Here is a 26,244-nt window from a genome sequence, read left to right on the forward strand (position 1 = left end):
CCATAATAGGAAAACGTACTGCATGTACTAGTATGTCTTACCATAAATTTCGGCCTTGGTTTCTAGCATGTTTTTCTCTTTTTCCAGTGATTCTCTGCAAGGAAGTGGGAAAGATAGATACTTAGTAAAAAAAATAAAGGTTTCTGGCCCACAAAGATATACCGTAGTCAGCTTCTATAATGGCAGATGAGGTGACAATCTAGTTATATGACTTCAGTTTGCTGGAAGGTGGTCATATGACTAAGTGTTCCTCTGAACATGCTTGCATTTTGCTATGTTAACTTTCCTGCACACATTTTTTTTTTTAAAAAAAAATCAGTCTTATGATTCCTTCTCTGATTTGGAAGTGACATAATTGACTTTTGAATTGTTACATCATTTGCTATATCATCTCCTTAAAAGAGTTGTTACAAAGCATTGGAAATGGGACAATGAAATTCTCTTAAAGAAAAATTTCCGTCCTGTTCTCTCATAAAACTCTTGGCTGCTTTTACATCGTGAAACATTCAACCTGGAGTTTTTGTGCACGTTGGTGAAATGCTGCACATATTTTAATGTTGCTTCATTTTTTATAAAACTTGCAGCTAAGTAAAAAAACTCAATAAAAAAAGGGATAAATCCAAGATTTATACTGTTAGCAGAAAATTAATCCATAGTTTAAAGCATGAGAACAAAACAAAGCATCTGAAAGTAGCGTCTCTAGCAGCAGCTCCATTACAACACAGAAAACACAGCAGCACTGGTATAGCTGGAAATAAATAGGTGCTAGCTATTTGTTTGCCAGTTCCAAGTAAGCTCTCTAGTATACTATACTAGGAAAGGAAAGGCAATAAGCACAATACAGTTTGTCCCTAGAGAATAAAACAAGATCCAGAGTGAAAATGGTGCCAAACTAGATTACAGAGGGAATTAAGGGTGAAGTGTAGGATAAAGTTATATTGGGAAAGCAAAAGCAGGGCTCTTAGAAGTGTAGCTGAAGAAACAAAACAGTCAAATTCAGACAATTCTAGAATTACTGAGTGTCTAATATATATTATAAATATTGAGATGAAGAGTAATTTGAGAATTAGAATGAAATTGAACCCCAATTTTGTAGTCCATATGCCTCCTGAAGTGGGTGTCATAGGAGGATTAAATTATTTGTGATGTCTGTGTACTGTTTTCATCAGTATCACCAAATGCCCCTGAATAAAATTGCTGAGGAACATAAACAGAAGAAGATTAATTCTGTAACTTTCCCACAATCAGGAAAGCGGACAGCAAAATAAAGCCTTTAGTCCAATCCCACAGAAAATTTCATCATGATGCAGCCACCTTTCAATGTTTGCTACTGCCAAAAGCCATCATCTGTCCTGAGATTTGAATGATAATGGGCAATTTCATCATGTCACATCCTTTAATGTTAATACTTTGTGGGCAGAAAGCCCACAGTGCCAGCAGCTGTTTCCTCACCCTGATATAAGAAACGACACAGAAAGTGATTCTGAGGTGACAAGATGCTACTGGTATAATAAAAAGGGAATAACTACAAACAGAATAGCTTCTGCTTGGACTGACAGGACTTTAAATCTCTAAAATTACTTAGGACTAATTAATTTACTTTTGTAGCTTTTCTTCTTAGAAGTAGCAGCCCCACTTTAGTCTATGCTAGCACAAACTTCAATGAAGCATTTGTTCAGTTTGGGAAACTTTAGGACAGATATATTGTAAATTAATTGGCACAGGTTCAGAGGAAGGTAACAGATATGGTGGAAAAGTATGCCTAAATAGAAAAGGAGTAATTTGGCTTGTTTATTTAGGTCAATAGGAGCCCCAATAAGCAATCTCTAGGCACCTTATATCAGTGATGGCAAACTTTTTTTGGCTGCCATGCCAAAAGCGAGGGGAGCACCGGGGAAGGGGTTGTGCACTGGTGTGCCACATGTGTGCGACCACCCCGCGCATGCGTGGAACCAGCGAGCCCCCCCGCTTTTGCCGCAGTTTTTTCACCCTCCCCAGGCTCCAGGGGCTTTCTAGGGGAGGGCAAAAACAACCTCTCCTGCCTCCCCCCCTCCGAGGCCTTCCGGAGGCCTCCGGAGCTTCCCTGAAGCCTCTGGAGGGCAAAAACGGACCTACAGGGAACTTGGAAGTTCAGGAATGATGACTTCCGGTTTGTTCATAGGGTCGATTTTTGACCTCTGTACCAACCTGAAGTCACTTCCGGTTTGCTTGTAGGGCTGGTTTTTGCCCTTTGGAGCCTTCAGGGAAGCCTCCTGAAAGCCACTGAAGGCTTCGGAGGTCAAAAATCGGCCCTACGGACAAACTGGAAGTCACCATTCCCAAACTTCCAGGTTCCCTGTAGGTCCACCTTTTGCCCTCTAGAGCCTTCAGGGGTCATCAGGAGGCTTCCCTGAAGGCTCTGGAGGGCAAAAACCGCCCCTACTAGCAAACCGGAAGTGACTTCCGGTTTGTCTGTAGGGCTGATCTTCGACCTCCGGAGCCTTCAGGGAAGCCTCCAGAAGGCTCCGGAGGGCGAAAAACGGTCCTATGAGGAAACCGGAAGTCCGGTCCCGAACTTTAGGGAAACTTCTGGAGGACAAAAAAGGCCCATATGGACAAACAGAGCAGAAATCATGCATTGGGAACATATGGAATATAATACAGTGCTGTGCAAAGTTTTTATCCAACCTGTGAAGTGTCCAGTCATAATAAAATCAAGCTCCACAGAAACATTTAAATGAACTTTCTCCCAATAAGGAGAATTCAATGAAGTATTTCTGCCTCTTCCTCTATATTCAATATACTCCTTTTAAAAAGAAATGAGAAGCTCATTTTTATCTCTGCTTGATCCAGAATAGCACACAATAATCAAACCAACATACTTCAAGAGTCAGAGATGCATGGCTAGACCAAGACAAGTTCTATTAGTACCTTCGTGCAGATGTTAGTTCTTCTCTGCGTAGCTTAAAATCCACCTCTTCCAAAGCTTGCCTGCAAAGCATCAACTTGTCTTCTAAGCTCTCTACCTGAAATACATTAGACAAGCAGGAATGACAAGATATTTCATCGATGCCCTTTCTCTTAAGCAGCAGCACTTGACCAGTGTGTGCATACCTTGCATTTTAGCTGAAGGATCTGCTGCAATTACATTCCTCACGACCTTCAAATTTTTTGAGCAAAACAGACAAAGCCTCTGGATTGAAACTATCACTCTTACCAATAAGGCAGAGAATATTGAGTGAGCCCATAATCTTCCATTCCACCTCCTCTATGTCAAACTGCACTTCCAATGTTTATTGTTAAGTTGATCTGTTTGTGTAGGGTAATTTTATGAAAAACTAGCTGATAACCTGGTGTTGTCCAGGTATTTATTTATGGGGGGAAATGTGCGGACCAAATGTAATTTCTAATGTTGGGTTTTCCTCCTTATCAGAGTCTGTCTGTCTGTCTATATCTATTATCTATCTATCATCTATCTATCTATCTATCATCTATCTATCTATCTATCTATCTATCTATCTATCTATCTATCTATCATCTATCTATCTATCTATCTATCTATCTATCATCTATCTATCTATCATCTATTTATCTATCATCTATCATCTATCTATCATCTATCTATCTATCTATCTATCTATCTATCTATCTATCTATCTATCTATCTATCTATCTATCTATCTATCATCATCTATCTATCTATACATTCTATCTATACATCCATACATTCTGTGAAACATTCTAGAAACACACCTGATTTTCACAGATGGGGAAATGTGACAGAAACTAACAAAAATAGTGGTTACTGGTAGTCCTCGACTTACAACCATTCATTTAATTACTGTTTGAAGTTACAATAGTTCTCAAAAAAGAGATCTACAACCATTATTCGCACTTACGACCATCACAGCATCCCCACAATCATTAAAATTTGTGGGCTTGGCAATCTGCATGTATTTGACAGTTGTAGCATCCTGTGGTCATTTGATTCTCATTTGTGATCTTCCCAGGTCTGACAAGCAAAGACAACGGGAAGCCAGATTTGCTTAATGATCACAAGATTCACTTAACAGCAGTGATCCGCTTAACCTTGGTAAAAGGTCATAAAATTGGGCATGACTCATTAACTCCTCTTAGCAACAAGAAATTCTGGTCTCAAATGGTCATAATGGAAGACTAAATAAGTTAAATTGGTTTTTTTTTTGTGGAACTCCATGATTGCAAAGTCAGATTGGGATCAATCCAGTATCAATGTTAAGATTTCAACCTCTGAAATTAAACATTCCAAGAGTCAATGAATCCAGAAATAGGCTTTCAGAACTAAAATTAAATTTAGGCCAAATTTCAAATAGAATTAAACTGGGGCTAAGCTGCCCAGTTCTCTAGCTTTAGTTTTATATACCAGCAACTGAACAAATTTCTTTTGACTAAATTATCAGATAGTTCAAGTTTGAGTAGTGGATACCTCTCCAATAATCATTTAGTCCAATTCTTCATGAATCATAATTTATTTGACCAATGACAAGGGCTTTACAGAAATTGTGAGTCAAAGAATATAGAAACGAGGCATAGAAATCAATTAAGAAAGATCACACATTACTAGTCCTGAGCTAACTAATTAGGGCTAAATTGCTAGGAATGGGAAGATAGGAGAAAGGGAATCTTCAGTCTTCCAGGAACCTTATGTAGAGTTCTTATTGCTGAGTTTCTGTTGTCATTAGCTATGGAAACAAACAATATAATTAGAGAAAGTGGTATAAGTTCAGTAATCTTTTCAGGAAAGCTATATACAGGTAGTCCTTGACTTAAACTACAATCGGGAATGGAACTTCCTTTGTTAAGTGAGGTGATTAAGTGGATTGAACCCAATTTTATCACCTTTTTTGACCATGGTTATTAAGTGAACCGCACAGTTGTTAAGTGCATTTGGCTTCTCTACTGACTTTACTTGACGAAAACCGGATTGCAAATGGTGATCACGTCACTGCAACTATTGTACATTCATGCTGGTTGCCAAGTGCCCATATTTTGATCAGATGATCATAGGGAAGTTGTGCCAGTCATAAATGCGAGGATTGATTGTAAATCATTCCTTCGGCACCATCGTTAATTTGAGCAGTTGCTAAACGGTGGCAAATCAAGGACCACTTACATGTGCTACATAATCCCTATCTCAAATTTGGAAATCAAACCTAAAGGCCAAATCACAGAGCCAAAAAGAATATTTGCATTCCAAGGACTACTTGATATAATGTGTACTTCCAGTTATGGAAACAAAGAAAGCTATCCCTTCATATAAGTCTCAATCTGGCTAAGAGTATTAAGAATAAAATAATGCATAGCTAATATGGATGCACATCTGGATCGCCATCAGTTTTTCACTTCTGCTCTCCAGATGTTTGGGGCTTAAAACACTCAGAACAATTTGTGCATTCAGCTTCTCAGTCCACAATTTTTGCAGCAAAATAAATACTTCTGCTTCTTGAAGCTGATAATATGTGCATATTTTCCTACAAGGAAATAATTAATAAGAAAACTCCTATGTTATTGTTAATGCAAATATTACAACATGTATATGTATGGAATATAATCATATTCATTAAATAACATACAGGTGGACCAACCTGTGAATGTTGATATACTTTTCTGTTCAACTGCTTGGACTTTTTCCCCCACTGAAATAAGACATCACCTATATTGCCTTTGCTGCTTTTTCACAACTTCAGGCAGCCATGTCTTCAAAATAAAAAGCTGACATTGGAAGAGGCTCAGGGACTTGCCCCAGGTGGAGCAGGCAAATTAACTTGGGCAATTCTAAGTCTCAAGTGGATACTTTTAACTGCTGTGATCATCTTGTATTCAGCTGGAGTTGTGGCAGGAAGCAACTGCTGGCTGCTAAAGATAGTCATCTAATTAGTCTGTTAATTTATTTTTCAGTAAAGTGGAAAGACAAGAGAGGGAGAGGAACAGCTGAAGCAGGCAGCATAGGTAATCAAGGTTTTGAAGAGGGAAAGGACGTTTCAGAACAGAAGTCACGCCAAAGGGAAAAGGGCTCTAGGGATTCTCACTGGTTTGGAGCCCAAGGTAAAACCACTGTTTTTGTAATTCTGGGTACAAAGAATGTGGTCTTTGCTGGCTAGAAGAATATCGACTTTCAAACTACTGTTCATCTAGCCAGGCAGAATGCACACACTCAGACAATTGTTTTGCTCTTTCTCTTTCTTTATTTAGTTCTGTGCTCTGCACAGAATACAGTATGATATGTTCTTTCTCCAGAAATTAGTGCCTTCCCCTGCAGGAGGATTAGAAAGTGCACTTGGCATGATGAGAAGATGATAAAAATGGCTGACAAATTCATGCCAGCTTCCTTTCCAATTCCCCCTTTCATTGCATACGGTGAGTCACCCATGTGCCCAAAGGGAAGGGAAAGTGTGATTGTTCACCTGGTCAGCCTCTTCCATTAGCCTGATGAGATACATGGAATTGGGGACCACTGCCAGACCTTTTCTACCATAGCACATATCCCTTCCACGAGTAATATTTGGAAATCAATTCTACTGATCCCTGGTTAATCACTTTATGGGTTAATTCTGGGCTAATTAGCAATTCTCACACTCTGCTGTGGGAAAGAAAGCAAAGTTAGCCTCAGGCAAGGGACAGGAGAGAAAAACAGAGGTGGGGGACTAATTTATGCCAAGAAAAGCAGGCTGCTATGAAAAAAAAATACTGTCTTTCCTTGTAATCTGATGACAAAATACATCAGTTGAAATGCTATTATGTAAAGTACTGGTATTTAGCAACAACAATGGTAGGAGCAGAAATCTTCAAGGTGCCACTAGCCTTTGCTGCAAAAGGCGAATAGACTACAAAGAATAATTATTCAGGATAATACCAAAGGTTCAGCTAGTCCAGCATCCTTCTTGCCCAAATGATCAAATACTTATGGAAAGCACACAAACATAAGGGAAAGAACTACTCCTGCTGTTCTTGCTGCTTAGCAACCAGAACTGAGTGTCATCATATCTAATAGATCTTTAAAAAACCCTCCTGCACAAATTTGACCATGCTGCCACAAATTTTCCTGTTCTGAGAGCAGATGTTGTTCTCAGATACATGCTATTTCTGTGACTATTACGATAATTCATATGGATTTAATTTAATATGTACTTAATTCCCATCATCTGTAAGAGCTACTTAGGAGGAGACATGAGATCCAAAGAAAAGATGAAGAATGTTTTTTTTCTTAAATTGGCACCCTCCAGGGGACCACAAGTCTAATGATCCCCAGACACATGGTTCTTCTCTCCGAGTTCAAAGTCCTAGCAATGTCACTGTCTTCTTCAGCTGCATGTTTTGTTGAACCCTACGCTTGGCCTCCAGAAGTGCCCAAGCTCAGTCATGAGACTAAAACATATGAAGAACGGTTGCAGGAACTGGGTATGTTTAGCTTAAGAGAAAGAAGGACTAGGGGAGACATGATAGCATTGTTCCAATATCTCAGGGGTTGCCACAAAGAAGAGGGAATCAAACTATTCTCCAAGGCACCTGAGGGTAGAACAAGAAGCAATGGGTGGAAACTAATCAAGGAGAGAAGCAACTTAGAACTGAGGAGAAATTTCCTGACAGTTAGAACAATTAATCAGTGGAACAGCTTGCCTCCAGAAGTTGTGAATGCCCCAACACTGGAAGTCTTTAAGAAGATGTTGGATAGCTATTTGTCTGAAACGGTATAGGGTTTCCTGCCTAGGCAGGGGGTTGGACTAGAAGACCTCCAAGGTCCCTTCCAACTCTACTATTGTATTGTATTGTATTGTATTGTATATTCTGATTAGCCAATCCCTTCTCATTTTACCACTTTTTTCCTCCAGAATCTGCTGAAGGGAATGGAGAACAGAATACGATTTACTGCTTACTCCTCATCCAATTAGTATATCCCCTTCAGAATAAATGCAGCAGCGCCATGAACTTTTTTTTGAAATAAGTATTTAGACATGTGTTCAGATACAATGACCGCTTCTGAAATTTGGATTCCCTTGAGAGATCTTGAGACAATTGCCCCAAAACTTAAGCTGGACCCACAAAGGAGAAAAAAATTCACAGCCCCAAGAGATGTATTTTGTACACTTAATGCTGATATTAATTTAGACTATCTCTGGTAAAAAGACCAAGAATCGGACATCACAACTGAGGAATGATATGAATGTGTGCTCAAATATTTTGAGATTCCAAAATAAATAACTTTTCTAATGAATTAATAAAAAGCACTGTTCCTTGCACAAAGGCCATGAAAAGATTTTAAGAAAAACTTTTCCAAAACTGTCAAGTAAATGAAGTGATATTTGATAAGGGAATTTTATCCCCGGCATTTAAAATGGCTTATATTAGAATTGTACCAAAGGTAGATAAGGATCATACTCAAGTGTGCTAATTATCACCCTACCTTATGGTGATAGTGATAAAGATTTTAATATTAATAATAATAATAATAATAAATTTGCATTTATTAGCCGCTCCCTTTCCAGGCAGGACTCGGGGCGGCGTACACTAGGACATATAAAACATAACACGTATGTACAAACACATAAACATACATATATACAAAGACATACATGCACGGAGGAGGAATAATAGATTACAACATTTAGACAATTTAAAACCATTAACATACCCCAATAATAAAAAACCCAATATACAATAAGAATTTAAAATTTAAAAAAGACAGTCAGGAGGAATATGAAAAATTACGGTTGAGCCAGGCCAGATAATTGAAAGAGGTGGGTCTTCAACTGTACACGGAAGGAGCGGAGATCGGAAATAATCCTGATGTCACGGGGGAGGTCATTCCACAGGGCTGGGCCCATCACAGAGAAGGCTCTGCTCCTGGGTGTCGCCCCCCGACACTGTTTGGCGGACGGCACCCGGAGAAGTCCCTCTCTGTGTGAGTGAATTGGTCGTAGGGATGTGTGGGGCAGGATGCGATCCTGCATGTAACTAGGTCCTGTGCCATGAAGCGCTTTAAAGATCATAATCAAAACCTTGAAACGCACTCGGTAGACCACAGGAAGCCAGTGCAGCTCGCGCAGGAGAGATGTTACAGGGGAGTATCTAGTCCGCCCCATAATCACCCGCGCGGCCGCGTTCTGGACCAACTGTAGTCTCCGAGTGCATCTCAAGGGAAGCCCCATGTAGAGAGCATTGCAGTAGTCCAGGCGAGACGTCACTAGCGCATGGGTGACTGTGCATAGGGCATCCCGGTCCAATAAGGGGCGCAATTGGCGCATCAGGCGGACCTGATGGAACGCCCCCCTTGCCACGGCTGTTACATGGTCATCCATGGACAGCCGGGCATCTAAGAGGACGCCCAAATTGCGCACCTGTTCCATGGGGGCTAGTTGCACGCCCCCAATGGCCAGAGATGGAAACACCTGGTTGAACCGGGGGGCCGGAAGCCACAGCCACTCCGTCTTGGAAGGGTTGAGTTTTAGTCGGTTGCCATCCATCCAGACCCGTACGGCCTCCAAACACCGGGACATCATTTCGACGGCCTCATTGGGGTGGTTCGGGGTGGAAATGTATAGCTGAGTATCATCAGCATACAGATGATATCCCACCCCAAAACCACGGATGATCTCGCCCAGCGGTTTCATGTATGTGTTGAACAGGAGAGGCGAGAGCACCGATCCCTGTGGCACTCCACATGTGAGTGACCTCCGGGTCGAACTCTGCTCCCCTGCCAACACACGTTGCGTCCGGTCAGAGAGGTAGGAGCCAAACCACCGTAAGACGGTGCCCCTGACTCCCAGCCCCTCTAGCCGGTGCAACAAGATACCATGGTCGATGGTATCGAACGCCGCCGAGAGATCTAATAGGACCAGGATAGAGGAACAACCCCTATCTCTGGCCCTCCAGAGATCATCAACCAATGCGACCAAGGCCGTCTCCGTGCTGTGCCCGGGTCGGAAGCCGGACTGGCGTGGGTCTAGATAATCATTTTCCTCCAGGTGACGTGGGAACTGCTGTACCACCACACTCTCTACAACCTTCGCTAAAAAAGGAAGGTTGGAGACAGGACGATAATTGACTAGGTCCGTTGGGTCCAGGGAAGGCTTCTTGAGCAGGGGCCTCACCACCGCCTCTTTCAAGGTGGCCGGAAGAGACCCCTCACCCAACGAGGCGTTCACTAGGCCCAGGAGCCAGTCGCGCGTAACCTCCCAGGATGCCAGTACAAGCCAGGAGGGACACGGGTCCAATAAACATGTGGTGGGTCGCAGACGTCCACGCAACCTGTCCAAATCCTCGATGGCAACCGAGTCAAACTCCTCCCAAAGCGGTCCCTCAAGACTCGCCACGGGCGTCTCTACTGGACCACTGAAAGGGGCCCATCCCATCCGGATTTGAGCGAATTAGTGTCACTACATTATTTATTAACATTTATTTAAAAAATTTATATGGCCACTCAATCCATGGTGACTTTAGGCAGCTTACACCATTAAAATTCTGCAATATAAAAAAACCTAGCCCTTTTCTTAAACTAATCAGAACTATAGAATGTAATGCCTAATAAAAAAGGTTCGACATTTTTTTCTCATGCTAAATTGACTTTAAGGGACAAATTTTAAAAATTGGGAAAAAATTTGATATGGAAACATTGATTGGAAGCAAGGATATTGACTTTGGAAAATTGGTAAGACAATGAAACTGAATTTTTTACTCGATGCTGAGACAAATATCCACCAGGTGTAACCCAATGACAAATTTACAGTCACAACATTTGTTAACAACATTGTTTGGAGCAGCAGCATTTTCAGCTTCTGAGACACGTGAACAATGTATTAAATAATTAAAACTAAAAAACAACATACCATTAGTTTCTATAGATATTTGTATCAATAAACCAATTTGATACTGAGATAATAAATGAAATAAATAATTATAACTTCCCATAGAAAATGGGTATTTTAACTTCTATAACAACAGTGTAAATGGACCTTAAATTAAGACTTATACACATTTTTTTTTAGAATTTACTGGATTCCATTACATTTATACAGGGCTGTTAAAAACAGCATTTTGTCGGGGATAACAGAATAACAGAGTTGGAAGGGACCTTGGAGGTCTTCTAGTTCAATCCCCTGCTCAAGCGGAAGACCCTATAACATTTTAGACAAATGGCTGCCAGTCTCTTCTTAAAATCTCTGGAGATGGAGTACCTACAATTTCTGAAGGCAAGCCATTCTCCTGGATGATTATTCTTACTGTCAGGAAATTTCTCCTTAGTTCTAGGTTGCTTCTCTCCTTAGTTTTCAGCCATTGCTCCTTGTCTTGCTTTCTGAGGTTAATGCTTATGTAAAACACATTTTTATTACCAAGTTCTGGGACAAAGTATTAAATTATATAAATAGAATTGTGTGACAAAAGCTAAAATGTTCAGATGATAATATCCGTTGAACTATGTATCTAGAACATGGAATCTGACAACTGGAAAATGTAAATGGATTTATCCATGCCCTTACCACAACTAAAAATATTGTTATTCCAAGACTGGAAAGATAAATCTATGGCCTCATTCACCCAATGGATTGATTGCGTTTGCCACCTATGACTGGGTTGCCTACAGATGTACACTTTGTATGGAAAAATATAATAAAATATGGGACTCAGTTATGCAAATTACAGGCTAATATATGACTATATAAATGCATTAGAAATAGATATGGGCTTGACTAATTGCATTAGATAACCATGTGCAGAATTGTAACTATTTACAGCTAAAATGATATATATATATATATATATATATATATATATATATATATATATATATATATATATATATATATATATATATATATATATATATATATATATATATATATATTCTTTTGTCTTTTTTTCACTTAAAAACACTGTGTTTTCTTTGACAATGCATGTATTTTTATCTTTGTGGGTTTCCCCCCATTTCTCTGTCAGCATTTTAAAAGCAATAAAATAATAAATAAAAGAAATTGCAACCCCTCATGCTTTTATGTGTTCTTTAATGAAGAACCTGACATTTAGTTTTACATCACACATTTTCTGACATCTAAAGGTATTAAATAATGAGGCCACATACCTTCTGACCCTCTGAAAAGACAAATTAAACTGCTTTTCTCTTAAGTATATTTGCCCATGTCCTTTTCTGGCAGCTTTCCCTCATATTCCCGTTGTTAACTAGTCTATCACAATGTATGGATTGCTTGGATGTTGGAAAGGCACAAGATAAAGTGAGAAGGAATAACATCATTTGTCACACTTCTATATCTCACTTAAACATGTTTGACCCCCACCCCTCCCATCACTAGGCCAGACCACTGCGATGTGCTCTACCTGGGGATACCTTCGCCATGAAACCCAGCTGAAGACTGTGCACCAGTCACTCTCTCTCAGCACAATCCACCTCACAAGGTTGTTCTTGTAGGGGAAATAGAAAGAGGGAAGTGTGTTGGATATGTTTGCCACCTTCAGTTATTTTTAAAAATAAAGGTGGGATACAAATAAATAAATAAAAATAAACACTAGTCCATTTGAAGGCTTCTTGGAAGCTGCAATTGGGGCAGAGGGCAGCTGTCCACCTGGTGGTAAAACAGAATAAGAGAGTTGGAAAGGACTCTGGAGGTCTTGTAGCCTAACCGCCTGCTCAGGCAGGAAACACTTTACCAGTGACCTCTAACCTTTTTGGCGCTGAGTGCCAAAAGCGTGCATTTGTGCAAACAAACCCATAATGCAAAGCACCCCTCCCATGCACTCCGCCCCATACATGTGCACGTGATGCCCCCGGGCGCCCCCCCACATGCATGGCAGAGACCTAAAAATCAGCTGGCTGGTGGGAGGCGCGCATGCATGAATGGTAGAACTGAGCTGGGGTGACGACTCGCGTGCCCGCAGAGGGCCATAGGTTTGCCATCACAATACCATTTTAAACAAATGGTTGTCCAATTTCTTCTAAAAAGCTTCCAGTGCTGGAGCACCCACCAATTCTGGAGGTAAATCATTCCACTGATTAATTGTTCTGTTAGGAAATTTTTCCTTAGTTCTATGTTGCTTCTCTCCTTGGTTAGTTTCCATCCATTGCTTCTTGTCCTACTCTCAGGTGCTTGGAGAATAGCTTGCCTCCCTCTTTTTTAGGGCAACCCCTGAAATATTGGAACACTGTTATGTCTCCCCTACTCCTTCTTTTCATTAAACTAGACATACCGAATTCCAGCAACCATTTTATATAAGTTTTAGCCCTTCTTCTTCTTTTTGTGCCATATCTATCATCAGACGTTGGTGATCATGTTGGCAATCCTATTCTTTTAGCTCCCAGTCCCCTAATCATCTTTGTTGCTCTTCTCTATACACTTTCTAGACTCTCAACATTTTTTTAATATAGTGGAGACCAAAACTGGATGCAGCATTTCAAATGTAGCCTTACCAAGTCATTATAGAGTGGTAGTAACATTTCATGTAATCTTGATTCTATCCTTCTGTTAATGCAGCCTAGAACTGGGTTGGCTTTTTTGGCAGCTGCAGCACACTGCTGGCTCATGTTTAAGTGATTGTCCACTAGGACTCCAAGATCCCTCCCACAATTACTACTATTGAACCAGTTACCACCTATAGTATTCCTGTGCATTTGCTTTTTCTTGCCTAAATGTAGAACCTTACTTTCTTCACCATTGAATTGAATGGTGTATGAGAGCCATTACAGCCATGGAACACAATAGGCTTCTGGGAACAATTTCATCATTACAGTCACTATGTATTGTCTGGGGCCTGACCCATTATTTTTCCCCTTTGCAGAGCAGAGAGATTGGAGAGGAAGAGATTGTAAGAGAAATCAGGCACACAATGGTCATCCCTTGTGCTCTTGGGGATATGATGGAAGAGGAAAAAACTGGGTCAGGCACAGGAAGGTTTGCTCGTTTCCTATTCCCCCTTTCTGAAGAATAGAGACTGGAGAGGAAGGAATAAGTTAGAAAGCAGGCACACAATGGGGAATACATCAGCTGTTTGCACAGGCTGCCAAAGCCAGTGCATTCTCCACTGTATGTCTACTTACTCTTTTGTAATCCCTTCCTCTCCAAAGAATGTAAGTTCTGGGACAAAGTATTAAATTATATAAATAGAATTGTGTGACAAAAGCTAAAATGTTCAGATGATAATATCCGTTGAACTATGTATCTAGAACATGGAATCTGACAACTGGAAAATGTAAATGGATTTATCCATGCCCTTACCACAACTAAAAATATTGTTATTCCAAGACTGGAAAGATAAATCTATGGCCTCATTCACCCAATGGATTGATTGCGTTTGCCACCTATGACTGGGTTGCCTACAGATGTACACTTTGTATGGAAAAATATAATAAAATATGGGACTCAGTTATGCAAATTACAGGCTAATATATGACTATATAAATGCATTAGAAATAGATATGGGCTTGACTAATTGCATTAGATAACCATGTGCAGAATTGTAACTATTTACAGCTAAAATGATATATATATATATATATATATATATATATATATATATATATATATATATATATATATATATATATATATATATATATATATATATATATATTCTTTTGTCTTTTTTTCACTTAAAAACACTGTGTTTTCTTTGACAATGCATGTATTTTTATCTTTGTGGGTTTCCCCCCATTTCTCTGTCAGCATTTTAAAAGCAATAAAATAATAAATAAAAGAAATTGCAACCCCTCATGCTTTTATGTGTTCTTTAATGAAGAACCTGACATTTAGTTTTACATCACACATTTTCTGACATCTAAAGGTATTAAATAATGAGGCCACATACCTTCTGACCCTCTGAAAAGACAAATTAAACTGCTTTTCTCTTAAGTATATTTGCCCATGTCCTTTTCTGGCAGCTTTCCCTCATATTCCCGTTGTTAACTAGTCTATCACAATGTATGGATTGCTTGGATGTTGGAAAGGCACAAGATAAAGTGAGAAGGAATAACATCATTTGTCACACTTCTATATCTCACTTAAACATGTTTGACCCCCACCCCTCCCATCACTAGGCCAGACCACTGCGATGTGCTCTACCTGGGGATACCTTCGCCATGAAACCCAGCTGAAGACTGTGCACCAGTCACTCTCTCTCAGCACAATCCACCTCACAAGGTTGTTCTTGTAGGGGAAATAGAAAGAGGGAAGTGTGTTGGATATGTTTGCCACCTTCAGTTATTTTTAAAAATAAAGGTGGGATACAAATAAATAAATAAAAATAAACACTAGTCCATTTGAAGGCTTCTTGGAAGCTGCAATTGGGGCAGAGGGCAGCTGTCCACCTGGTGGTAAAACAGAATAAGAGAGTTGGAAAGGACTCTGGAGGTCTTGTAGCCTAACCGCCTGCTCAGGCAGGAAACACTTTACCAGTGACCTCTAACCTTTTTGGCGCTGAGTGCCAAAAGCGTGCATTTGTGCAAACAAACCCATAATGCAAAGCACCCCTCCCATGCACTCCGCCCCATACATGTGCACGTGATGCCCCCGGGCGCCCCCCCACATGCATGGCAGAGACCTAAAAATCAGCTGGCTGGTGGGAGGCGCGCATGCATGAATGGTAGAACTGAGCTGGGGTGACGACTCGCGTGCCCGCAGAGGGCCATAGGTTTGCCATCACAATACCATTTTAAACAAATGGTTGTCCAATTTCTTCTAAAAAGCTTCCAGTGCTGGAGCACCCACCAATTCTGGAGGTAAATCATTCCACTGATTAATTGTTCTGTTAGGAAATTTTTCCTTAGTTCTATGTTGCTTCTCTCCTTGGTTAGTTTCCATCCATTGCTTCTTGTCCTACTCTCAGGTGCTTGGAGAATAGCTTGCCTCCCTCTTTTTTAGGGCAACCCCTGAAATATTGGAACACTGTTATGTCTCCCCTACTCCTTCTTTTCATTAAACTAGACATACCGAATTCCAGCAACCATTTTATATAAGTTTTAGCCCTTCTTCTTCTTTTTGTGCCATATCTATCATCAGACGTTGGTGATCATGTTGGCAATCCTATTCTTTTAGCTCCCAGTCCCCTAATCATCTTTGTTGCTCTTCTCTATACACTTTCTAGACTCTCAACATTTTTTTAATATAGTGGAGACCAAAACTGGATGCAGCATTTCAAATGTAGCCTTACCAAGTCATTATAGAGTGGTAGTAACATTTCATGTAATCTTGATTCTATCCTTCTGTTAATGCAGCCTAGAACTGGGTTGGCTTTTTTGGCAGCTGCAGCACACTGCTGGCTCATGTTTAAGTGATTGTCCACTAGGACTCCAAGATCCCTCCCACAATTACTACTATTGAACCAGTTACCACCTATAGTATTCCTGTGCATTTGCTTTTTCTTGCCTAAATGTAGAACCTTACTTTCTTCACCATTGAATTGAATGGTGTATGAGAGCCATTACAGCCATGGAACACAATAGGCTTCTGGGAACAATTTCATCATTACAGTCACTATGTATTGTCTGGGGCCTGACCCATTATTTTTCCCCTTTGCAGAGCAGAGAGATTGGAGAGGAAGAGATTGTAAGAGAAATCAGGCACACAATGGTCATCCCTTGTGCTCTTGGGGATATGATGGAAGAGGAAAAAACTGGGTCAGGCACAGGAAGGTTTGCTCGTTTCCTATTCCCCCTTTCTGAAGAATAGAGACTGGAGAGGAAGGAATAAGTTAGAAAGCAGGCACACAATGGGGAATACATCAGCTGTTTGCACAGGCTGCCAAAGCCAGTGCATTCTCCACTGTATGTCTACTTACTCTTTTGTAATCCCTTCCTCTCCAAAGAATGTAAATACAAAGATTAATCCCATACTAATTATTCCAGTGCCAGGGTGAACATTCGAAAGGTTTAGGAAAGTGGAGAAATGGAAAGCAGAGAACCCCACTTAGTGACCACTATTACCACCAATAGAACTGCCTTTCCCAATCGTGGTCATTAAATGAGGACTTACATTTCAGGCAAAACCAACCTATCCACTTCATTTGTGGTTAGAATGCTGAGGATACCCAAACTTTGAGTGGGGAGCTAGAAATGATGATATTCTCTGTTGGTCCCACTGTGTGGAATAGTCTTTCACCAGAAGTCAGACTAGCATGAACTCCGATAGCTTACCATAAAGCTGTCAAAGCAGTGTCTTTGTAAGATGATGTTGGCAATGATGGGTTGGCACTATCACGTAACTATATAATTACTATTGGGATTTTATTCTTACTTCTGTTATGCTGTGTTGTTTTAGCCATTTGTTTTGATGTCTTTTATGAATGTGTATTTTCATTGGTTCTAGGATTTTGGTAGTACATTAAATAAACAAATGATCACTATCTATAGACAAAGACTAATGTGAAGAATTTGCTTTCATATAAAATTAAGACAATTAAAGGATCTGTCCAAAGCCAGTAAAGGAAAAAACAGGGGTGGAGTGGGTAGGGTTTGACACCCCTGGTGTAGAGATTAAAATATCAGGCTAGAAACTGAGAGACGGTGAATTCTATTTCCACTTTAGGTACAATGCTAACTGAGCGCTCTTGGACCAGTCATTCTGTCACAGTCCTGGGAAAGAGGCAATAGCAAACCATGTGTAAAGTCTTACCTGAAAACCTGCAGGGACTTGTTCAGGCAGTCACCAGGAGTCAAGACTGACTTGAATGCACCAAAAAAATAAAAAATAAAAAATCCCCTCCAACATATACCTTTGTGACTTATACACCAATACACCAGATATACAATGTATTATTAAACCAGTTCCTTGAAAAAGGAAGATTTTTTTTTACTGAAAACATAGCTTTGCCTTTATGGAATTGTGAAACTTAAGCATATATAAAATAAGTTATCTGTCCAGGATAGTGAAGATTTAGTTCTCTATACTGTCATTCATTTATAAGAAAAGCATTAATGTATTTCATTCAAATGTATTACTTTTTGTTAGGACAATAGAACAACTGAACTAACTTAAAATATCAAATCCTGTAATGACAATCACATACATTTAACACTAAAGGAAAATATCTTGGGAAAGAATTGGGAATTTATAATTTCTTTGTTGAAGGACAGCAATTTTAGATTGGATCAAGGACAGGCGAGACGTTCCATAGGACACAATGCATGTTAATTTGACTATGTACATCAAATGTGATAATCACACAATAATTACATGACATAAATTAATATGTTTACTCTCTTCTAAAGTACTGGAGAGTTGAAACACGCAATAATATACCAGAATTTACTCATATTTGTGTTTGAGCAGGAAATAATTGTGGATATCTAGTCATTCTTATTCGTCTCAGATCATGAAAAAGAAGTTTGTCCCCAGGGACATTGGTGCTGTCTAAATTGAGATTGGTGAATACACTCCTGTTTATTCCCCTCTATTTCACTTTTTCCCTATGTTGCTATTGGAAAGAGCAGAAACGAAAACAACCACCACTGAGGTGGAGGACTTAGATAGTCCTCCTGTTCACAACTTTTTTCTAGTCAAAGTCATTGGAAGGGGCAGTCAACCCTCTAGTAAGTAGTTCACACAATACAGGGGAGTTGATTGTCTAGCCCAGGTATGTTTGGAGTTAAATTTAGTCCACTCAGGTTTAAATGCTTGATCAATTCCATCAGGGAGTTTATTTGAGATGCTTATTTAACCTTCTCTTATCCACGTCATGTGAATAATGTTACAATACTTCAATATCTAGTTGACTTTATGACTGTGGTGAAGTATTTTTCATACAGATAGTATCTTACAGTATAGCCATAAAAATCAGTATAAACATTTGAAATAAACATATATTCATGTTTATAGGGAAATTGTGGCAAAAGTTGAGAATGTCAGTTATTACTATTTATGTAGACGTACAACACACAGAGAGTTTATTTAGAGTACAAAAGAAGATACAACTGTCCTAAGAAGGCAACAATTTAAAATTCAGCAAAAGGATAACTGGGGTGGGGGCTCACAAAAAGCAGAAGTAAAAGCAGGGAGGAAAATGGATTCCTGTTACAAATTTAGATTTTTAATTTTTTTTTGCCTTCCCTTTACTTGTTTAATTGAAGCCATCTGCTGAGAAATGTGTGCTGTACTTCTGTACTCAAAAGAGGCCTTGGTAGGTCTAATAACAATAGGGAAAATTGCTAAATGTTACTCTCAGTAGAAGATACCAAAACAATCATGCATTTTGAGTCAAAATGCTATATTGCCAACATATAACAGCCCATTTCCAATTGTATTATTCATATTTTTGTTTCACTGATATACATTTCATTGCATTTAGTAATACCTTTGTCCAAAGTATTGTTAATGAGCAAATAGGGATCATACCCTTTCCAAAAAAATCTTAAAATTTTGTCAAAATAACAGCATAATTTGAATGATGCCAAATTGGCACCCTTCACATTGACGTACCACCATATTGCCATTAGTAAGGCTAATATACAGTATATGGTGGTTTGGGTTTTGTAAAAGCTGATGTCCACTACAACTGGACATTACCCAGGAAAAAAGTAATGCATTTTTTTTAGGTCAGTGCAAACATACACTGGCATTAAAGAGTGAGTGGGAGTCCCTTGAAAGCAGAAGAATCCCTCTGATGTAGACATCAAATGATACCTTGATGAATACATTAGTTGAAGAATAATTTATGGGTGAATAAATCATTACTGCATCCCCACAATTCATGAAAGATACAGCTCTTTTAATGAGTTGTAGAAAGGTGTTTCATTTGTGCTTCTGTATATTACAAAACTCCTTTTCTGAATTTAATCAGGGATACTACATTAAATTGATTTCAGGAATGATGTGGCGACAACTTTCACAATTTCATTACATTGGAAGATGTTTTTCCAAGGTATCATCTGCCATCATCCCGAACCACTGAATGTGGTGTCTAGGAATGATGAAAACTGTAGCTCAAACATACTGAGAACATTAGATTGGAAAAGGTTGGCTGTTGGTTAGGCTGCTTTTTAAAAAAGATTTATTTTTGTACATTTCAAACCAACATTCTAATTCAATGAAGCTATCAAGCTTGCTATTAGGGGGAATGATGATTCTGGGATTGCTGTGAGATATAATTTTCTGGATGCATGAACTAAAAATTACTCTGATAGTTCATTGGGAATTGATTAGACATGTTCAGATTCCTAAAAGCTTTTTGTTTATACAGATTCCACTCTTAATATTTATGATGTGTTTAATAAATTGTTCATATAGACATACTTTTTACCAGTAGGTGCAAACTGCTCTAGGAATTAGAATTCACACTATTGTATCGGCAGGATACTGGTGATGGAAACATTTCATAAAAAACAGTTTGTACAATGATTTAAACAAGATTTCTATGCAACAAAGGAAAACATTTGCCGGTATTATTGAGAACTAAAGCTACTGCAAAACAGGCTGTGTCACTTTCATTAGTGAAGCTTGAAACCTTACATTCTCATTCCAGGATTTCCCATTTGTGAACATTTGGTAGCTCTGCTCAGATCAGCAAGTTCTTTTGATTAAATCAACATATCACTGCCTCTCATTTAGGCAAGTTTTTAAAAGCTCAAAAGAAATGCAGCAGCCAGGTGAAGGTTTTACAACACAGTATAGGGGTGCCAGTGAGTTGACTCCTGAAACTGTAAGTGTAATAGTGGGAATGGTTGCTGGAAGTGTGGAAAAAGCAGAATCATCCGATTTACAAAACTTTTTGTACACCCTGAAAGCCAAGGTTGGGAGGAAGAAATGGTGATCAAAACAAACATAGCAAGGAAAGAAAAGTTAACAGAGAGCCCCACATATTTTGATATTGACACAACCTCCACACAAGAAATAATGCATAGGAACCCACATTTTATTTCCATCCTTGTCTCAGACACGCATAGACATTTAACACTTGAGTATACAAAGGAAATATGGAAATAAAAGCAAATGGTTTAAGTAGCTGGGAAAGAATGCCGAGGAAGCTCTTGTCAATTCTCCTCCTATATGCCCCCATATAAAGTTCTATAATCAAATATTCTTTTCAGACCAAACAAAAAATAGTAAAATTGCATGCTCATTATTATAACAAAAAAGAGAGTAATATTTGCATGGGTTCTAAACTAAACTTTATTTTTTAAAACTGAATAAAATATAAATTTATACAAAAATGGTAACTAATGAAATAATTTTACAAGCCATGCTAATTCCCATAGGCTAACATATTTAATCCCTATTTTACTATCCCAAAATGGTGAAATAGACTATAATGCTTCTTATAGAATAGAAATAAACAACTGGGAGATCAGATAGAAAGGACCTAATTATTTTTTTGATGATTTTCAGAAATGCTTAGCATGGAAGAAGAAATAAAAAAGATACCTCTCCCCTGCTATAATCTGAAACCAAATAGTTTATTCTGATATCCATGCTATGCAAATATCAATTATGTTCCTCTTTGGGTTCATCACATGCAGATTAGAGGAATTCATTTGCCATTTTTCCAAAGTGGGTTGCTCAGTATGTCCAATAGGTAACATTGCATCATTATCAGAACTAAGCTGGACTTCTTGATTCCCACCCAAAATGGTAGCTAATTCCTACGCTCTGCAATTTTTACCAAGACAGTGTTTTATTCTCCTACTTTAACACCATCAATTAAAGTAATACAGTAGTGCAGGAAACAAATGCCAGAAGGTCACAAACTAATAAGGATGTTATATCTTCTGTAATGTTGTGTTTAAACAAAAATAAACCCCATTAAGTTTAAATCGAAGCCATTGCACTGAATTATAACCTCCAATTTATAGTGACCACAGTATGTAGAAATTAAATGGTCCTCTAAGTATTGTTCAACTACAAGCATGACAAATGGTTATCCTGGTTGAGGATAAGGTGAGCCAAAATCAAGTCACAGGAAGCCACAGGATAGGCAATCTAATTTCATAAAATTGATTAATTACCTATTCCTGTTGGGATAGATAAATGGAATCCTTGTTTTATCTTCCAAGTATCTGTGCCGACTTGTTTTATTCTTCATTCATATTATGGCTTTAAACTGTTTTTATTGTGTTGCACATTTTTTTTTTAGAAACTGTTTTGAATGTGTTATTTAAAAAAGAATTATCCATTTCAAAATGAAGATAATGCCTCCTTTTCAAACAGCAGATGAAATAGGAAGGTATTAGACGCTACCCTATACTACTTGGCTTACTTTCGTTGGCATGAGTTGCAGTGTGAATGAGTTAAGTGTGTTTTGCTGGCTGAGTCCAGAAGGAGGAGTCTTGTATTAGTCTTTTTGTTTTTTGTTTTAACTCACCCTTCCCAAAGGGTGTGTGTGTGTGTGTGAAAATTCCGTTATTCTTCAATCTGCTCATCTATAAAGAGACTAATAAGAACAGAATAAGAGAGTTGGAAGGAACCTTGGAGGTCTTCTAGTCCACCCCCCTGCTCAGGCAGGAAACCCTGCCTACACCATTTCAGATAAATGCTTGTCCAATCTTTTCTTTAAAAGGAAAAGATTTCTTTTCTTTTTTTAAAAAAAGAGCCCTGGGACTACTGCTGTAAATTTGACATATCAAGCTGGGTTATCCAAAGGGCTAAATTTGTTTTATACTCCAGGCTTTTCTTTCTTTAAAAAGTAGGGAAGATAAAATCTGGGGGAGAAAAATCACATACATTTCGTTGTTATTCAAATACTTCATTTGAGTCACGACATTTGATTTCAGCTCTCAAGAAAGATTGGGTGATGTGGCAGGGTGAGTTGTGGCAGGTTTCCCCAGCTCTTACACACCTATACACGCAATACCCCGCAGCTCCTTCTCACAGGGCCTCTCTTCCCCCGACCTTTGTGGTCCTTTCAGGCCTTTGGGTACACAATTCACCACCTCCCCTCATTGATCCCTTAACGAGGCCTCAGCCAAGTCCTCCATCTTTGTTCCGTGCCTCCCCGGGGTCGTCGTTTAGTTGCCAAGGCAGCGTGCCGCACTCCTCACCTGCTGAGCTATGCTCAAACCCTCCGCTTTCTCAACCATTTTCCTTCCTCCGCGCGGTCCGAGTTGGCTCATGTGGACGACGTCGTTCCTCTCTTGGTCGGGTCTTTTCGGACGCCAGGTGCTGACGTAGGATCCCGTCGGGGGAGGGAAGCCTAGGCTTGACAACCGCCGCAGCCATCTTTGTCACGGGCGACCGCTGCCCTCTCTATTTTGCCCGGGCCCCGCTATGTTCGAGGGGCGTGGCCACGGGTCGTTTTTCTGGCTGTCCCACAGAAGCATCAAGATTTGAGAAAGGCGTTTGTAAAGCTACTGGGTGTGTTAGTCAATCGTTGATGTTGTGTAGCCTCCCCCCCCCCTTTTGCATTTAAATCGCTTGAAAATAAAATAATTACAAAACCCATCGGGGTGTGTGCGTGTGCATTTTTGTTATCGTTTTTGTTATTATTTAGTTGGCGTCTCCTCCCGATTTCCCCCATTGGGGTCCCGTTGGTGGCTCTTTAAATCGGAAAGCTTTTAGAAGCCTTGCGGGATACTTTTTTGCCAAGCTGTAATTATGAAGTGCTACTATTGTGGTCGACTGTCCTTTAAATTGTGGAACACGGGGTAATCATTAGGATACATTATAAGTTTTATATAGCCTGCAAAAGAATTTTTCAAATGTGATTAGATCGTGAGAAACATATTCCTTTGCGTTGCTCCCAAATATATATATTTAAACTGGAAATAGAACAGAACAGGCCAAAACAGAATAACAGAGTTGGAAGGGACCTTGCAGGTATTTAGTCCAACATCCTGTCTAGGCAGGAAACCCTACACCACTTCAGACAAATGGTTATCCAATATCTTAAACATTTCCAGTGTTGGAGCATTCACAGATTCTGGAGGCAAGTTGTTCCACTGATTAATTGTTCTAACTGTAAGGAAATTTCTCCTTAGTTCCGTTGAAAGAGATGTCCTTCTGGGTTCGGCTCCAAGGGTGGAAAAAGACACTGGAGACATGGAGGCTGCTTGGAAAGATGGTTTTAATGGTAGACAGGACCACATGGCTTGAGTCCTGAACAGAAAAGGTGATCACATGCTTCAATGTTGGGGAAGAAAAAGAGAAGGGAGGATTGAGAGTCCCTGGTTTTATGCCCTCTCTGGCCTTTGATCTTGAGCTTATCTTCTGATTGGTTGTCAGACTCCCATGGGGCCATGCAGGGGAAACTCTCTAAGTTGTGTTTTGAATCCAGGTTTGGTTGAGTTCTCAGATGCCATGTGGCGAGTTGGGTAAAGGGCCAATATTATCATGCCTTCATTCCCATCCCCCTGGAGCTGAAGGGGAGAACTCTTTATTATGTAAAGGGAGTGGCTTGGCCACCTTAATGGCCCATTGACAAAGTGGGTGGAGGCAGGAAGCTACAAGGAGCTATTCTCTCTTTAAACATGTTTCTTCCTTTTCACATCCAGGGAAATGTAATATTCTGCCTTTTCAATATTTCCTAGGTTATTTCATTTTTCTGGGAGGGGGCTGGGTGATAACTTTCCACAACCTGAAGGCAGGACAAGAAGCAATGGGTGGAAACTAATCAAGGAGAGAAGCAACTTAGAACTGTGAAGTATGGCACTCACTATTAAATGCTTGGTTTTGCTTGACAGCGGGAGTGATAATTTTACCCGCACAAACATCTGTGTTACATGCACTGATAACCCTATGAATTTTAGATTGCTGGGGATAGAAATATTCTGTATCAATTAATTCTCTGTCCCCGCTGTTCAGATTAAATGTTTATCCAGAAAATCTGTGAATTTAATGCCAAGTAACTCAGTCCCTTTATTGGATGGGTGCAAACCATCTCTTTTGTACAGTTTTTCAATATTGTCCTTAACATTAGTAGGGAATGCTGCATATGGCCACAGTAAGAATGAAGTTGGTAATCAAGTCCACATTTCTCTTATCAGAATATATTATGTAAAAGCCTTGATTCAGCAAAACAATGGATGAAAGAGAACCAATATCTAAGTCTATCTGGGGACAACCCTGGTTTATGGAAGATGACAACTTGAATATAAGAGAAGCACATGGTAAAGAGCATGGATTAACAAATTCATGAAAGAAACAAACATTGTTATGTGAAACTAAGAGAAAGGGGAAGTCTATAATAGAACTGAACGAAAGTTGTTTGATGTTGTGATATAATTGATGAATATATATATATATATATATTGGAAAGTTAATGTATAGATTTAATTAAGATAAAAAGGACCAAATATATGTCAGAAGGTATGAATTGATATTGGATACGAAAATATGATTCATAGGTTGATGATATGTGCATGTTGCAGTCCAGTTTCTAGTGATAATGAAAGAAATAAGGATAAATTATGAACAAATAATGTGATCTGAATGAGTGGGACGAAAAATAGGTGATATGAATGAGTGGGAATAAAATGAGAAACTACAAAAGGTGATTGGGCTATTTGGAGATTTAAGAATACATCAGAATGGTGATTTACATGAATAGCTGCTTAGAAAAAGGTCTATTTAAGTATGCCAATTCATTTATAGATGGAAAAGGAATAATTCAAAAACTGTAATTATAATAATTATTGAAGATTATGGAGGAAATGAGAAGTTCTGCTTGGGAGAGCTAGACCATTATTTGATGGTATAAGGAGTGGATCTTGAAAATAAGTGGTGTGGTGTTTTGTAGAGAATGGTGTTATGCAGTGTTTCTCAACTGGCCAGGGATAGTGTTGGTAACAATATCATGGCTTGCACAAAGTAGTTTCTGTGAAATTGCAAGTTGAAGTCCACACATCTTGATATTACCAAAGTTGAGAAACATTGTGTTAATGTAAATGAGATTTAGCTGTATTTCCTTGTCTTTTTTCATAACCCATGCACATAATTTTTTTTTAGTTTATAATTTCTTTTTATGGATATGGGGAAGCTAAATTAGATTCAGAGGAGAGTTGCCAGAGCATTAAGGGGTTTAAAGATCAAACTATATGAACAATGTTTAAAAGAACTGGGCGTCTTTATTTTTCAAAGGAGGTGATGTGATAGTGGTCTACAAATTCCTAAAAGTGTATTAGATGCAAAGGACCTGTTCTGTTTAGCAATCAAGAGGAAGACAAATACCAGTGGATAGAAATTAAAATAAAGTACATTTAGATCAAATAGGTTAACTAAATATTTTTATGTACACTGAGAGCATATGCACCAAAGACAAATTCCTTGTGTGTCCAATCACATTTGGCCAATAAAGAATTCTATT

The 26,244-nt window shown here is 39.1% G+C and overlaps 1 protein-coding gene across 1 annotated transcript in view; it reads right to left on the reverse strand.

Annotated features, from left to right (window-relative positions):
- CCDC167 (coiled-coil domain containing 167) overlaps window positions 1-23,153 on the reverse strand; it is a 30,512-nt gene extending 7,359 nt beyond the window's left edge. Inside the window, exons 1-3 of the mRNA XM_081942159.1 lie at window positions 22,985-23,153; window positions 2,911-3,005; window positions 42-94 (exon numbers count right to left, since the gene is read on the reverse strand). Of these exons, the coding sequence (XP_081798285.1) occupies window positions 42-94; window positions 2,911-3,005; window positions 22,985-23,056 (220 nt within the window). The 5' untranslated portion in view covers window positions 23,057-23,153. The remainder of the gene's footprint in view (window positions 1-41; window positions 95-2,910; window positions 3,006-22,984) is intronic.
- Window positions 23,154-26,244: the final 3,091 nt, after the last annotated feature.

Source organism: Natrix helvetica (genome assembly GCF_964273705.1).
Source record: "Natrix helvetica genome assembly, chromosome: 2".
NCBI lineage: Eukaryota > Metazoa > Chordata > Lepidosauria > Squamata > Natricidae > Natrix > Natrix helvetica.